The 18,151-nt window shown below is 32.4% G+C and overlaps 1 protein-coding gene across 1 annotated transcript; it reads left to right on the top strand.

Annotated features, from left to right (window-relative positions):
* Nucleotides 1-260: 260 nt before the first annotated feature.
* On the top strand, nt 261-6,729 carry LOC104906111 (cytokinin hydroxylase). Its single transcript, XM_010694829.4, has 5 exons — nt 261-635; nt 779-1,005; nt 1,207-1,448; nt 2,021-2,399; nt 6,091-6,729. Exons 1-5 carry the CDS (start codon nt 359-361, stop codon nt 6,508-6,510), a joined length of 1,545 nt encoding a protein of 514 aa, XP_010693131.1. The 5' UTR covers nt 261-358; the 3' UTR covers nt 6,511-6,729.
* Nucleotides 6,730-18,151: the final 11,422 nt, after the last annotated feature.

Raw genomic sequence — 18,151 nt, forward strand, 5'->3', positions numbered from 1 at the left:
CCTACACAGGTTAATCAATAGTTCAAACCTTTTAAAAATTATCACCCAAAGTTCAAACCTCTATTGTCAATTTTTCCTAATATTAATCATAGTTGATAGTCAAAATCTTGACAAACATGAGATATTATACATTTATAGAAACAAATCAAGTATTATTATTCCTTTTTAATTCTGGATTTTTTTTTTCCTTTTGATCTCAATTTCCCCCCTAATTTTTTTAATATTTGAAAAAGGGCCCCACATTCTTAGCGCATGTTTTCTATATATATATTGCCAATATAGTTTAGTTTTTGCAAGAATCCATCTTTCTCTCTTACCCTCACTCTTTCTCCTTCCTCTCTCCAATCCCACCAAAACCATGGCCTTTGTAATAACAGCTTTCATATTCATATTTCTATCTTGGTTTATTAGAGTAACTTATGAAACCATCTCATTTTATTGGCTAAGTCCTAGACGCATCAAGAAAATAATGGAAAAACAAGGATTGCGTGGGCCTAAACCACGCCCTCTTATAGGTAACCTCTTAGACATGGCTTCCCTTATTGCATCCTCCACTTCTAAGGACATGCCTACCATCTCCCATGACATCGTCGACCGTCTCCTTCCCCATTACCTTCTTTGGTCTCGAAAATACGGTAAAATAACCTAATATCTTATCTGATCTTAACTTATCTCGGAAAAAAAAAAAAAAAAACTCCCGGCACAAACCGGGAGTATTAAGTATTTAAGTATATTATATCTCTTGACTTATTATATGCCTTTTTTACACAATATGCAGGAAAAAGATACATATATTGGAATGGATTTGAGCCTAGGATGTGTTTAACAGACCCTGATATGATCAAAGAATTGTTGACAAAATACAACCCTTTATCAGGAAAATCATGGCTACAACAACAAGGTTCAAAAAATTTTATAGGAAATGGTTTACTTATGGCTAATGGAAATGCTTGGTACCATCAACGACACATTGTTTCCCCTGCTTTTATGAGTGATAAACTTAAGGTATATAAATTATAAAGTGGTATAATTACCAATAGTACAACTTTTAGAATCCAAATTTTGTTTAATTTGATTGGTTTCTTTATCACCAATATGATGCCCCATTATCTTATCTTGTTCCCTTTCTTTTTGTGGATTGTATATAGTATAGTAGAAAAAATTAATCTAAGTGATAATGATATATAGTTTGAATATTTGATGCAGAGTTATGCAGGGTATGTGGTGGAATGCACTAAAGACATGCTCCAATTGCTAGAAAACACGTTTGAATCTGGTAAAAATGAGGTTGAAATTGGGGAGTTAATGACTAGTCTTACTGCGGATATCATCTCAAGAATTGAATTTGGGAGTAATTTTGAGAAAGGCAGCAAAATTTTCAATCTCCTCAATATTTTGCAAAAAAAATGTGCACAAGCTAGTAGGCATCTTTGCTTACCCGGAAGTCGGTACGTTAAGGCCTAAGGGCTTATTTGCTATCAATTCCAAGTTTTCCGATTTCGAATTTTCCGATTATTACACGAATTACAATGATTATTACACGTAAATATCATACTACAATTTTAATTTTTCCGAACAAAAATTGAAAATCGGTAATGATTCCGAATATCTTGAGAGGCTATTAGCAGTTATTAGTGATTCTATTCTCATTGACAAAATCTACCCTTTCTTAAATCAGAGGAAACGAGAATCTTCTTCTTTATTGTGCTGTATTACAATGATTATTACACGTAAATATCATACAACTTTGATTTTTCCAAACAAAAACATAAAAGTTGATAATCGTTCCAAATATTTTGAGAGTCTATTAGTTATTAGTGATTCTATTCTCATAGACAAAATCTACCTTTTCTTAAATTAGAGACAGCGAGAATCTTCTTTTTCATTGCGCTCTATTCGATTTTGTGATATTATTACACTTTAATCTTAGTTATTCCATGTATGGTCATTCCCATCACTCTTAGCTAGCTACTTTGCATCTACATTGATGCTATAATTAACAAATTTTCAAATTTTATAGGTTTTTCCCTAGCAAGTACAACAAAGACATAAAATCTCTAAAGACGGAGGTGGAAGGACTATTAATGGAGATAATTGAGAGCCGAAAGACGTGTGTTGAGATGGGTAGAAGCGAATCATATGGCAATGACATACTAGGGATTCTAATGAATGAGTTGAAGAATAAGAAAAGAGATGGATTTAGCTTAAATTTGCAACTTATTATGGATGAATGCAAAACTTTCTTCTTTGCGGGACATGAAACTACTGCCCTTTTGCTCACTTGGACTATCATGTTGTTAGCGAGTAACCCTGAATGGCAAGAAAAATTAAGAGAAGAGGTTGCACAAGTTTGCAATGGTGCTACTCCTTCCATGGATCATCTCCCTAAGCTTCGCTTGGTAAGTAGTACTAATTAACCAATTTCCTTATGTAACTTCTACTTTGGTCGCAAAATTATTACTTTCTCTTCGTATATCAATTCAAATATTGAATTCTCGTGAGCAGCAGGTGATAGCCTAATTAATGGTTTTGGCATCACCTCCGGTCTCAGATGTCAAGGGATCGAGTCTCACCTTTTGCAGGGAGGGATCCCCAATTTCCTCCTTTCTTTACAAGGGACATCATCTTACCTTTAAAAAAAGTATTAAATTCTCGTATAATACTATTTTTTTTTTTATATACGTTAAATCTTTCTAAACTATCCTTAACTAGAACATGTCTTCTAGTGATTGTAAAATCTTATTTCTCTCTTATGACTGAGGTTTAATTTCGATCCTTAGTAAGAAAAGGAAATTCTCTTTGTCTTTAAAATATAGTATTATTGTAGTGAGAATGAGTTGATTTACTATTCTCTTGATGGGATATGGACTATGGAGGCAGGAAAAAAAAATGAGGTACAACTGCCACTACACATTGTTTTAAGGCATACATAATCATTCTAATTTTTTTAAAAATATAGTCGTAGTTAGCTTTTTACTTTTTTAGCTTGGTAGGCCAAAATATGCCTTTTATTTATAATTATATAGTCAAATCTACTAAGAAAAAGGTTAAGACATTATGATATTGACTAAATAAAGTTAAAACAAAAAGATGACCTAAAAAAATTAATTTTTGCACACACAAAAGGCCAAACTCGTCAAAATCTAAGTTTTGACGGCTAAGGCGTTGACTTCTTGGGTAAGTGAAATTTCACTTAGCTCGATTCCAGTATTAGTGTAGACTGCAGTCTGCAGTACACTGAATTTTAAGGTCATTGGTTTTGGACATTATTTATTGTGCACTTTTCTTCCAAGAATCAACGTCAGAAAATTGTCTGTTCATTCAGTATTTTTCGCACGCTAATATTTTTTTCTCATTAATTATTCATCAATGTTATAAAAAAATTAATTTTAACAGATATTTATAATGGTTTTTCATTTTCTTATTATGTTTTTCTTAAATAAATGTTTTATTGATTTTTTAATTATTTGTTCATCATTATTTAAATATCTATTATATAAATATAAAGCAAAAGAAAGCTTGCGCTGAAATAAAGTGAAAGAAATTTGTGTATCAGATTCAAACGTTTAATATTAGCAAAGTGGAAGAATTTGATTTATATAATAGAGATTACCAAATATTAACCAACATTTAGGTATTAAAATATTATTAGTATAATTACTTATATGAAATTTAAGTTTTTAATTTTTTGTTCTGATTGTGTCATTCAAGTTATATTGTCAATTTAATTTTTGATTAGAGATTTTCCACACATTTAAGGGCATGTTTTCTTCGACATAAAAAGCTGAATTGAATTGAACTGAAATAAATAGTGATATGTGAGAGTAAAAGTATTGTCCAAAGCTGAACTGAACTAAACTGAACTGAATTGAACTGAAAATAAGTTAGAGAAAACAGGTCCTAAGAAGAGAAAATCAATTCCTTAATCTAATACTACCTCCGTTTCAAAATAAGTGCAACATAGAGAAGTGGCACACAGACCAATGTTCCTAGAGAGAGAAAGTTGGGGACCACAATAACAAAGAGTTAGGCCACTTAATTGAATAAAATATCTACCCATAACCATCCAGTAATTTTATATACCAACCCCTTTCATTTGCCATACACCACAACAACACCACCACTGACCATCGCCACCGCCACCGGCTTCTGCCGCCGCGCCACCACCACCAGCAGATGATTTCTTTCCCTCTCTGGCACCTCTGCCCACCGGAAAACACCCATTTTTCCTCCCCCACTCCCGAAACCAACAACTCCCCTTCGAAACCACCCCCAAATCACCACCATCTCCTTCGAAACCACCCCCAAAACACCAACATCATTTTGAAACCACCCTCGAAATCACCATCATCCCCTTCAAAACCACCAAAACCACCAAACCCTTCGAAACCACCCCAAAATCGCCATTTCAACCTCAACAACCACCACCATCGTCATTTTCTCTCTCTACCCACCACACCATCGTAGCAACATATCACAACAACAAAAAACCACCAGATCTAACACTACCGTCGAAGTGTTGAAATCAAACGTCGAATTTGGGGAAAGGTGAGGGAAGGAGAGGAGTTGGAGGAAAAGAAGGAGAGGAAAGAGAAAGAGAAGAGGATAGTTGAAAATTCTAGAAAATAGAAGGCAATACCGGTAGGTGGTGGTGCCGGTAGGGTGGTGTTGGTTTGGCGGTGGCGTCGGCGGGTTGTGTCGTCGGCCAGGTTGGTGCTGGTGGTGTTGATTTAGTGGGTTGAGTTGACAAGAGTGGGATGGGTTAAGGAGAGAAGAGGTGATGGGTTAAGTTGAGGAGAGAGAGAGAGGGTGGTGGGGTGGCTGAGATGAGTGAGGGGTTGGGTCATTTGGGTGGGTTGATTAATTAGTTGATTAATTAGTTCTATTTAAGTTGGTAAATGATAAGTTGATTATGTTGTTGGAGAATTAAGTAATGGCAATTCTGTAAATAAAAAGAAAAAATCTTTCCAATTTAAGCTATGTTGCACTTATTATGACATTTCCTAAAATGGGAAATGTTGCACTTATTTTGAAACGGAGGAAGTATGTGGTAAGTAGGAAAAAGAAAAGACCATTTTAATATAATGATATTTTTTATTCATTAAGAGTATATTAGACTTTTTTGTAAGAAGATACCATTTTCCTCCCTCTTCACTCATATAATAGATATTTATGATGAGTGACGAGAAATAATGAAGATTGGTTTTTCACTAAATTCGTAAGAGGGATAATTTGGAAAATTCACTTAATATATATAAATCTAAAAGAATTTTTCGTATTCACTAGTAAAATTGTTTTTCATAAACCGTCTATTCTTTGTCTTTCATATTACAATTTATGGACTAGCACTAAATAGAGATCGGTTTCTTAATAAACCGATATAAGAAAAGGAAATTTGATACTTATAAAAAAGAGAAATTCACAAGATAGGGTCCAACTATTACCCATTTTCTTTTATAGGTCCCAACTATGAATTATTCTTTAATTTGCAGGTCCTAAGTTTACCATATTGTGATTTTTATAAGTCATGAATTAATTATAAACGATTTAAAAGGTAATATTTTTAAATGTTCGCCCCATTTTATAGGACTTTGTCACTTGCTGAAAGTGTTCGAAGATGGTAAACATTTAAAAATCTTACCTTTTAAACCGATTATAAGTAACTCATGATCTATAAAAATCACAAGATAGTAAACTTGGGACCTGTAGGGAATAATCCATAATTGGAACTTATAAAAGAAGATGGGTAATAGTTGAGCTCTCTCTTGTGATTTTAAGATAATTCGATAAATATACGTATAATATAAAATCAATTTTTTTCTCTCTCGTATTCACCGATGAACTTGTTCTCCCTATATAATTTTATTATATTCAAGCATGTACAATTCACCTTATTCATCCCCTTTAACTTGTTTTGCACAAACATTGGATTTATGACAACCATATATCTAATGCATATTGATACTTTTTTAATCACCTTATTCACTACTATGTCCAAAACAATGTACTTAGCTTTAACTTTTTTTCTAGGGGAAACAATGTACTTACTTTTCAAATTCAACTAATACAACTTGTTAATTGTTTTTACAGTTAAGCATGATCATAAACGAGTCATTAAGATTGTATCCACCAGCCACACTTTTGCCTAGGATGGCTTTTGAAGACATTAAGCTAGGTGATCTCCTAATTCCAAAAGGATTATCAATATGGATACCAGTACTCGCAATTCATCACGATAAAGAATTATGGGGTAATGATGCAAACGAGTTTAATCCAGATCGATTTGCTTCAAAATCCTTTGTTTCGAGTCGTTTTTTACCATTTGGAGCTGGCCCTCGAAATTGTATAGGACAATCTTTTGCAGTTATGGAAGCCAAGATCATACTAGCTATGTTAGTTTCAAAATTTCGGTTCAAGATTTCAGATAATTATCGGCATTCACCTGTGGTAGTTCTTACCATCAAACCTAAGCATGGAGTTCAAGTTTGTTTGGAACCATTACATACATGAGCTTACACAATATTTCAAGCTAAATTTGATTCTTTGAGACATTAAATTTTCTTGGTAGATGTTCATGGGATGAGGTTTTTTTTTGGTGCAATGTGTTAGTTTGCACTTAACCTCCAATTTTTGTAGATGGTGGTTGCTTTCACACAAAGAAATGCGTACTTTAATTTGTATAAATGAGTGATACTCTTTAAATAAAATTACGAAGAGTTTAAATCTTTATTTTCGGGAAATATATACATTTTGGTTGATTCGACATAATTTTGACCTAATTCAATAAGTTTAATTTGCGTGGAGATTTTTTTTTTCAAAATTGGACCAAAATTTTAGGGTGTTGTATAGATTAGAACTTTGTCAAGTTCGGCTCAATATCAAGTGAGCTTCTCATTTCTGTCCAACCGAGCCAATGATCAATTTTGTCAACTTTGATTTTAACATAAATAAAAGTAAATTCTTCATAATATACACTAGCTACTAAGTAGAACTTGGGTTGTATTAGTACTTGAATAGTTTTCCTTTCTCCTTCGTGCTCTATGACCTCAAGGAACAAAATCGAGTGCTCTCTAGTTTTCAATTCGAATAGTCGCTTATAAATAATAAGATAAATTTGCGTAGGGTCAAGAGTTTTATTGGCTAAGATACTTAGCTGCTTGTCACTTTCTCTTTTCTCCTCGTTTTTCTTTTGTTATATATTTTTTTATAACTGCCTTTAATCTGAAGATCAATTGATGTAGTTGAAATAACTTAATTTTGAGCTATTCGATCAATAAGAGTTTGTAGAAAACTACATAAAAATTTATTTTTATATAAAGCCCTCTGTCGAAAAACAAAATTAAAGATAAAGCGTTATGCTTTCTGCTACCATTCCATTTATATATACTTTGTTGTTTATGTATCGTTTCATTTCTCTTCTACTTAGAATAATTTGTCAAGAATTATCTTATAAAATTATTTTTTGTGAAAAACTAGCTTTGGGCAAATTAATTTCGACAATTACCAACTTTTCCATTATTGACAATCTACATTTTTTGCTTCTTTTTTTTTTTTTTTTGATTGGGAAATTAAGTCAGCCCAAGGGCTAACCCCTAGTCAGGCTACTAGTCTTGTAGGAACTACCAGCGCATTGGCTGGTAAAGCATGCAATGCATGCCAAGGAAATATCCCAGTATAATGCTGGGGGTAAGGATCGAACCCCTGACCTCAGAGATCAGAGGGGAGTGCTCTACCACATGAACTAGCTCCTTATCCTTCTGCATTTTTTGCTTCTTTCTTTTCATGCTTATTTTCATCCAAGTTTTTCATTATCCTTTGAGAATTGATAGTAGAATGTGGTTACTTGGCAAATTTCTATGAAAATGATCGGGAAAAAGGTGAAAACAAAACGGTTAGCGCCGAAAAAATGATCAGTAGGTAGAATCTAGCCAACAATGACATCTTACAACGGTTTTGCTTTGAATAGTAGCTTCTTACAACATTGTCTTTATGATCAGATAGTTTTTCAACAATAAAGTTCTGCTTAGGTGGTTTTTCACAAATTTTAGTTTTACTTACCCTTTCAAAAAGAAAAAAAAAACTTGCTTTAGTTTTAAATTGGTAACATGTGTTTTCCCTAATTTCTTACTTTTATCTATTTATTGAAGCTACTCTAGCGTGTCTTGCATATGGTCATCTCATTTTTTTTCCTAAAATATTCATTTTTCCCATTAAATGATTTTTTAAATTAAATGGGTCACTTTTAAACAATGGGTGACCTTACACCTTAAACGAGTCACATCTACCAGAAGTTCTCCTCGAGGAAAAATGTTACCCCAACCCTCTCTTATCATAATTCATGATAAGATTGGTCTGCTATAACATTTTGTGGAGCGAATTAATCTTGCATTCCATCACAAATATATTCTCTAAAGCACAAAGTATCAACTTTTAGGCTTTCTCTCCTACTTTGATTTTATTGCTACAATAAATACAAGGTATTTATGAACAAAACAAGTAGACACGGCCACAGGTCAGTCAGGCTCGGTTCTGTAGTGGTTCAGCTCATCATGAACATGAACCGAACTACTTAGCTGGCATGTTCAGTCCGATCGATCATGTTCAGGATTGGATTTCCTCAAACCCGAACCATTTCATCCCGATGCAGTCTGGTCTGGGCTCGGGCTGGGCCAGTTCAGGTTTTTTTTTTTAGTATGTTTAATTTCCCGATGCGTGGAAAATTTAAAAGAACATTAATAAGTTGGGGTGAATAGGCCATTAGAAAAATAGTTTTCCTTCAGATTTAGAGGAAAATGTTTACAGAATAGATGAAAAAACTCTTTAATTTTCCTTTCTAAATCCTTTGTCCAATCAAATAACGAAAGATGAGAAAAAAAATTGCATCTGAAAAACGTTTTTTTTCCAAACAAATAGAGTTTAGAGAGTATCGACGTCATGCACATATTACTTTATGTGGATCCCCCACATATATAAAAAGATTATCCTAAGATCTTACTCATGATTAATTTAAGTATATAACTAAGCAGGATCATGGCTTCTCCCTATAAATACCTTTTCTTTCTAGTGCACGAGTGGATGTAAGCGACTGAAAAGCAGATCAAACATTAAATATATACTCCTAAGATCAATTGCAAGACCCTTGGCTCTTGCTATGGCCAAGGTGGGGTTACCCTCGACATGAAGGACAGAAGTTGGGTCAAACTGATCGATGACCCCTATAGTTTTAATTGAAGCAACTTCCACTATGATCATTTATAATTGCTTCTTGATAGCATTAATTAAGAGTTTAAACTATCTTCAACCAGATGTGTGATGGGAACTAATTATGTCCCATTATGATCACAAGCTCCCCACCATCGCTCTTAGCCACGCTAATCTCCTCTCCAAACATGATTAGAACAACTAAATATGATTAGATCAAATATTAACCGTTCATGAGAAAAGTATACTTTATATTCCCTTCGTATTTTTTTTAGATTGCTTAAATGAAATCTTGACGCTATTCAAAATTAGAGAGAATTTTCTGAATTCTTTCGAAATGATTTTTTGATAGATTCAACTTATTGGATACCAAATATACAAGTATTATTATTTCTTCTTAGTTTCGAAATTTAAAATACTTAAACTTGACAAATTAAAATATATATTATGAAAATAGTGCTATGTTTTACTCAAAAATTTTGTCTAATACTATAAATTAAGTAAGAGAATATCTTTTAATATCTTTTACTCTTTGCTGTTATTTTCATCTAATATATCTTGTGTGTTAAATATAATTTGCAATTTTATCAAGTTTTGGACTTTTGTGTTGCCTGAAGGATTGGGACATTACTAATAAATTTAAATTTATAACGTCCTATAAAAAAACTAGTAAAGAGTGTCTACTCTTTGTTCGATGTACTTCCAAGTTGCACATCGTAGAGATTGAAAAAAACTCCAAAACAAATCCGTGCGAATTTAATTTGACCTGAATAGGACAAAATATCATACTAATGGCAGAATTATGAGTGAACTCATGGGTCCTACATTCTATAAAGTGGAGCAAAAAAAAGATTTTTTTGGGAGGGTTAAAATGATATGAATTGATTAGAATCAAACAAGCAGTAAAGCACGCAGACAGTATTATTCCTCCTTAATATATATTTATATGTAGTTCTATTATGGACCGGACAATAACTAAGTTTCAGATTGTATATAATTAAGGTAGCTAAGCCTATATGTTAAACTGTGTTTAAGAATGCCTCGTGCAACCCTTTTGTTTTTGTAATGATGTAAAGTTATTAAAATAAACAACATGTCTCTACCTTATGTCCTTGAGACACTTGTCGAATGACGTTATGAGAGGTTGCATTTTATTGTTCTTCGCTTCTATCTACGATTCTAGCTGCCCTTCTCTGGACTAGATGACATTTTTAGTTCTGAATTCTGATAATGTTTTGTGTTCTTATATTAATTGTATGAGTAATAAGGTAGTTCATGATTTAGCTCGACAAATTTCTTTGGAGTTGAGTGAAACTATTTGGGATAGTAATTTTCCATAGCTTTGTAGTAGTTTGTGGTTCCGATCTAATGAAATAAGTTGCTCGTTTTTGTGGGTTCTTTTTTTTAAAAAAAAAACTTTTTTTTTTAAGAGAAAGTTGCGATCAAATCTTATGAAGTACTTCTATTATAAGTTGCGACTAACCAAAACTTCATATTTTCATATTGAAGCAACTCCTTTGTCAATTAACTAGTCACTATAATCGTGGAGGAGGATAACAAAACTGGATTTACAAAATTGATGCTTCATAGCAAAGCCATAAGCACTTACACAAAATTGGATTTTAAATCAACTGACGAGAGACATGGTGTGGTTTGCATGCGGTTTACAAATTTGGATTTAAAATTCTCAAAAATTTTAAGCACGGGTTCTTCCCTAGCCCTACTAGGATTGCTCTAATACATATTTATTGAATACATACGTGATGTACACACGTGCTATTTGGACGCTGAAAAGTGTAGATAATATTTTCGGGCACGCGAAAAAAATTAAAACCCCAACACCTATATGCTAGGGCGTCGAACAATAAACGTTCAAAAGTTAAGGGCTTTCTAATAGTGGAGAGTGTCAATCTCTCTGACATAGTTTTGCGTAAAAAGAGAATTTTTCAATCAAATAATCTGCGAATCAAAATCTTCTCGGAAGTATATAATAACTCATCAAAGAACTAATCTAAAATTGAAAATTAAAGATCTTAATTTAGGTATTGCTTTATTGCAAATAAAATAGGAAATGAATGAAAGCGACAACTATAGTTGATAAGCATGAAAGATTATATTCATACTTAAGATCATCTCTAAAAGCTTTATCAAATTTTTTAAAGTAGACTATCAAAATGCATTGGATTAATAATTTATAAGCATTAGCAAGCCACATTGTTGGAAAGATGTTACTAAGTGCTTGGTGACTTCTTGAAGCATTCACCACGACCCTAGGGATGGACTAAGGGAGTAGGGACCAATGCAGCAATGCTCCAAGCCTCCAATCATACTTTTGTTTTTAATGTCTGCGCGGGATCTACCGAGTGGCGTACAAGTTTGATTCGCTGCCCACGAGCTTAACATCTCTATTTTATTTGAGCTCTTAATAACTTTTATTAAAAATTTAATGTCACATTGATATATATATATATATATATATATATATATATATATATATAAGTAATTATGGGAAATAGTCGTAGCTATATGAAAATTTCGCGACAAACAATTTAATAGAATACACTTTTTTTTATGACAAACTATCTAACAAAAAGATAAAAATGGCGAATTTCGGTACAATAACTCTTTTTTGACGTTGACGCACATGTAGCATGCGAATAATTTTGATTTCCCTTTTTTTCTTCTTTTCCTATTTGTGTAACAGGATGAAAGATTAATTCATTGATTTAAAGTCATATGACATTTACAATAGTAGTCAAAATTAAGAAATACATATCAAAATGAATTAAATACAATTTTCATATGAAAAAACTACAATTGTTGAGGAGATCTTAACACTTCTAAAAAACCCTCGTCTTGCATATCGTTGTCTGATGTAGCCTTCTACAATGGGTATATCGATATTTTGCAGTTTTGAAATAGGTATTTAATTCTAGTGATTGTAAACACATTAAAGTAATGATATCTGTAGCAACCCCGCACAAATTATTGGGTCAACAAATCAACCTCTTAAATTATAACAAACCAAAAACAAAGTCCCCAAACTCTCATATGGAGAGAGATAAAACCCAATATATGAGTAGATATAACCCAATTAGAAAAATGCGTCATTAAAAAGAGACTAAAATTTATTAGAAACCGATAACATAAAAACTAGTAATAAAAGAAAAAGGGGGAGTAACATCGTCCAAAATGGTGGCGGTAATTCCTAGATTGAAAATCAGTGTTTTGAGAAAGAAGAGGGAGAAAAGGGGGAGACAAGGCGGATTTTTTCCGTCGATCGGCTATAGAATCGGCAGAGAGATAACTAAATCAATTAAAAGATATTAGGGATATCACGGTATAATTTTTTGTAAGAATATACCTTGAATGAGTTCAGCTTCAAAGGTGTTCGACGAAATGCGTAAGAGACGCAAGAGCTGCGCCTCGCCCGATCCACGCACAAGCACATCTGGAGAATAAAGTTCCGCCCGGGCGGGTCGGCGCTCTATGCGGAAAACGTGGTTTTGGCCGCTGAGTATAAATAGGTTATTTATACCTAGGTTTTAAACGCCGAATTAGACTCTATTCTCTCTGTAATCTGTTTTTCCTCATATTAATAAAATATTCTCTCTCTCTGCCGTGGACGTAGCCAAATTAGTGAACCACGTAAATCTGTTGTCTGCTTTAATTGTTTCTCTCTCACGTCCGTTATAACATTTTTTTTTTTGTTGAATGAATAAACATCATGGCAAATAAAGATATGATTGGTATCTCTAAGATAGATTGATATTATAGGAAATATTACCTTATGATCTATTCTACCAAGTGTGGGTAATATTAGGAAGTTATAGTCTAAGGTCAATTTCCTAATAAAAGTGATAAAAAAAAGTATTGCTCGACAAATATATAAATCAAAATATTGCATCGTTAAAAAATTGGAGAAATTATATAATAGTATATAAAACAATAAAAAAAAACACGGCATGATATTGAAATTTAGGAGTTTTGTGAAACTGATCGACTTATAACGTAGAACTTAATCTATTATCGTTTTGAACAATTTTCACTTGCTTCACACACTTAGAAATTAAAGATTATCATGTCGTTGGAAATATAATGTTTAAATAGCTAGGAATGAAATGTAACACTCCATAGTTTTTAAGTCATTTAAATTGGGAGTTACTAAACGCAACCCCACTTTATTAAACGTAGCCCTTTAAACTCTTATTTTCACCTTCTCTCTAAAAAAACTTATCTCCACAAAAAAAAACTTCTCTACTCCTCCTCCTATAGTTAGAGAGACATAAATTACAAAAAATTAATTAATAATTAAATTTGAATGTGATCTTCAATAGACAATAATTCTGACCCTTATGAACTTTAATCAGTTGTAAGTTACTCAATTTTTTTCCCGGAAATATATCAAATTGTGCAATATTAATGAAATAGTCGACACTATTTCATACAATACATAAGAAACGGTGCATACTATTTCGTGTAAATTAAACAAAACGACATAAACTATTTCGTGCAATATGTATGAATCATTATATATTGTTTCCATAAATTGCACGATGTAGTCAATCCCAGTTTCTGCATTTATTTATTGTGAAAAAGTACTTAATCCCTCTTTGACCCTACCTTTGCAGAGATAAATTACAGATGCAGTAATACACCAAAACTAAAAGAAAACAACATATCAAGCACTCTACAAATCCAAAATACCCTTCTCGTCAAACAAACCCAAAATACCCCATACAACATATCATGCTCTTGCTTGTTTGTTCTCGTCAAAAAAAAATAAAAAATTGGACGTCTTCCACGTACAAGTAGTTAATCTCAATTTGTTCTATTATTGAGAAATCTGATGAAAATTCGAAGGAAAATGAAAGATGAAGAAAAAGAGGGAGGAAAGAGGAGGTGAGAAAGGGAGTTACAAAAATAAAGGGTATTTAGGATATTTAGAAGGGTTGTATTTGGTAAAGTAAGGTTGCGTTTAGCAACCACGTTTAAATTTGAACATGCAAATACTTCGACAGACGCACTCCTTTCCTCATTTGTATCTAACAATCTTTAAATTGTCTAAGCCGTGCATTGAGTGTCCTGAATTTCTAAGATATTGCGAGATTGCAATGGACTCTAGAAGCTGCGACGTGCATGGTCAGTTAACTGATCTGTGGGTCACAAATGACAAGCTAATGAATCCACTAATAAAACCATGGTCCTATGGCTTTACGCATGAATTTGTGTCCATACATAACAAATGATATTTCCTTTAAAATTCACACTGTCTGCCACTCAATCTTCCTTTGTAATCTCATCGGCGTCACACCTCCGATTGTCGTCCGTATCTCGATTTTGCAATATAAATTATGTCAACATATCTCCATCTCTCTTTTTTTCACAAAATCTCATAGACATGCATTACCACTTTAGCAGGTAGTAATGTATATATTAGAGTAGATGTTTATTATATATAGGGTTTGTGATTTATTTATTTGACATCGTTCCATTCTCTTTATTATCAATTCTAATTTTAAAGGACCAGGAGCGAACTCTTTTACTATTATAGGGACCAAGATTAGCCAAGAGTAGACTCTTGATAATGTTTTTCTTCATAATTTACTCCATGAGGAAGTTTATATGCGCCAACCTTCGGGATTATTCATCCATCTAAACATGATTATATTTGTCGGTTATGTAAGTCCAGTTATGGTCTGAAACAAACTTCTCAGGTTTGGTTCCAGTTATGTCCCATATTCATTAGAGTTACATCTATTAGTTTCAAATGCAGCAATTATGTCCCACTCATAGGCCCATTACAAGCCAGATACCCCTCAACCCCCCCCCCCTCCCTAAAATCCCAAGCAAATGCTTGGGTAGGAAGTGAACCATAGACCTTACTAGAAAAGATGGAGAAGCTCACCACTTGAGCCAACCCCAATTTTTAAATTACATACAGAATTGTACGTTATTGATGCACCATTATAAAACGTCGGATACCTCAATAAATTACGCAGTCCATGTAGATTACACCAACTTGCCTATTTTAGTTGGATTCTATGGTGCTCTAACTTACACTTGGTAATAGTATAGCATCCCCAAATAAATATTTGGTACTGTGTCGAGAAGCATATAATGAACATGCCTTCTACAAGGGTTTTCAACCTTGCCATTTTAGTCCAACAAATCTTTCGCCATGATTCAATTGATACATGACCGCCTAAAAATTGTCAGTGAATCAAAATCATCCTAGGATTTGTAGTAAAATCAACCAAAAAAAAGATTTGGAATCGCACGAGCGGGCAACTTATCTTCTACGCTCACTGTCTCATTTTTGGTGTTTTGCTCGGCAGGGCGTGAACAGTGCTCGGCCAACCATGAACTGTGATCTCAATTTTCACGATTTTTAGTAATTTTTCAGTTCTAGAGATATTTCCTAAACTAATTAACAAACCTACTCATATTGATTCAGGGTTTTCTTGAGGTTATTAGATTTATTCTATATGTCCAATTATCTATTGTGTTATATATTAAAACCTCTATACCTTTTGTAAGACTTCTTAATCCTAAAAGTTCGCCGTTCAAGATTATAGAAAAACTCTCAGATTACCCATCTATGGACTAGATCACATCGACCAAACCAAGTAAAATCTTTGTATCTTTTATTCATTTTCTTTATTACTTTCTATCATACTTATTTTATTGTTAACTATTGATCCGCATTAAATTAAACACAACACCATAATACTACTTAACAGGATTGTTCTCGCTCTAGTGTTTGCTCATTAATTTGCTCAGCTATACCGACACCGTATACGGCTATACCATGTTTAGTAGTCTAGTGTTTGCTAGTGGTATTGCGCATGTGTGTTAAATCGTGAAGTTACAAGCTACAATCCAATTGATTTTCCCGCTCTTGCCCTTTCATAGTATAATAAGTAAAGTAGTTGAAATATCGTTTGTGGAATGCAATAGTACATTCATTCACCTTTCTACCTCATAAGTCATGTGATTTGGTGACATTCTCTTTTAATCATGTAAAAATAGAATTTTTATGTGATTTATTTCATTTTATTTTCAGTCATTGCAAAATCAATTCAGTTCAGATAAGGACTAATAAAATCTTATTAGTAAAGATAAGCAAAAAATTAAAAAAAAATTTACACTCACATATAAGTTACAATAAGTTCAAACAAGACATAATAAACTCATATAAATTAGATAAACCGAAATAAGTTAAAAAAGACGAACTCTTGATATTTTAATTTTTTACGTAATATTTTATAAGTTTGTGGGTATGAGGTGACATTTGCATCAAAATTTGAATCATGTAATGCTATGAGATCAGATATATCTATCGAAATCCCAGTATTTTATCAAATGAAATCTGACACCAATTGTGTTACTATTAATTTATTTTTGAATATATTTGATATCTAGATTTTTTTTCCAACATGATGATGCACAAAAATATATTCACTCTTTTTTTTCCGTCTGTTTCTTTTTAATCGGTTTCTTTTTAGTCTACTTCTTTTTAATCTACATAAATTACAGACTTTTCTCTTTAGTATGTTTCTTTTTTATCTACATATTGTTACTTTTTCTAATCTTGATAGTATATCTCATCTACTTTCTCTTCTGTTTTCACCCATGTCATCCACTTTTCAATGTTTTAAGTTTTTAACCCACTTTTTAGTTTCTCTGTCTCATTTTTAAATTCTCTCTCATACTTTTGTACGTTCTTCTTGATTCTCTCCCAAATTAAAGTGAGTAAAATTATAAAGAAATTGAGGGAGTAGATATGAACGTGTCATAATGAGGTTATAGACTAATACTTCAATTAACCTAAAATGACAAGGGATAATTGGGCTTACCATTACCTAATTTTAATTTAAAAATAGGCGGTCTCTTACAAGACAAACTCTTATTCGTTATACTATTTTTGTCGACATCAAAAGAGTATCCTACAAAAAAAGGAAAAAGAAAAAAGAAGCATCTTAAGATAGCAATTTATGAACCTAATTCCTTCTAATATCTACTTATGAACTTACTATCTATTAATATGCTGTTCTCTACTTTCAAAATCAGTGGTCATATTATATCATTGCTTCATAATTCAAACACCTTTTTAATAGTTGGCTCATTCCTACAATTTTAATTACTCATTTTTAATAAAGAGATAATGGTAAAAACAATCACAAACTATTACCATCTCTAGGAGATGTAACTGCTTATTCTGGAATCCTATATATGTGGTAATAATTATAGGAAGTATTTTAAATTTAAAAACAAAGATTGTAAAAAAGTGAATGAATATGCTAGGCGTGCTCAATTGGATAATATTTTCAGATTGATCGTGCTATTTGAAATATAATGATATTTTTTGGTATTAATTTGATTCTTTTAGGTATGTCTTTTTTGCCCCACTTCTTTTTTGGACACATTTATGTCAAACAAGACCGTAATCAAGCGTGAAGAGGTCAAATTTCATTTATTTCTCTTTTCTAACAAAAAGAATATACAAAATGAAGTTTCATAGGCCATTTTATCTTCTAGAAGCAGTCTGTTTTCAAATGGGACAAATAGTAAAGCAAATACTTATCGACTTTGTTTACTTATATCTTCCTACAAAGTAAAAAAAATATCATTGAGTAAAACTGACCCTATCCTTATCTGATAAACGATAATAATTCAAAGTAATTTTATATAATTTGTAAGCTAATGAAATCACGTTTGTGTATATATTGATGGAAATTTATCCCGAACATTGACAATTTATCATAAATTATCATTACTTCTTAATAACACCTCCAAATATTATAACAAATTAAAGATGTACATTAGCATCAAATTTTCCTAACAACATTACATACTAGATGAGCTGAAGTCAAACAACAAATAAAATCAACGAAAGTGCACATCACAGTCATACCCTACTTTGCATTTCAGGTGTGCCACTAAATTT

This window comes from Beta vulgaris, chromosome 2, assembly GCF_026745355.1.
Source record: "Beta vulgaris subsp. vulgaris cultivar EL10 chromosome 2, EL10.2, whole genome shotgun sequence".
NCBI classification, from domain to species: Eukaryota; Viridiplantae; Streptophyta; class Magnoliopsida; order Caryophyllales; family Amaranthaceae; genus Beta; species Beta vulgaris.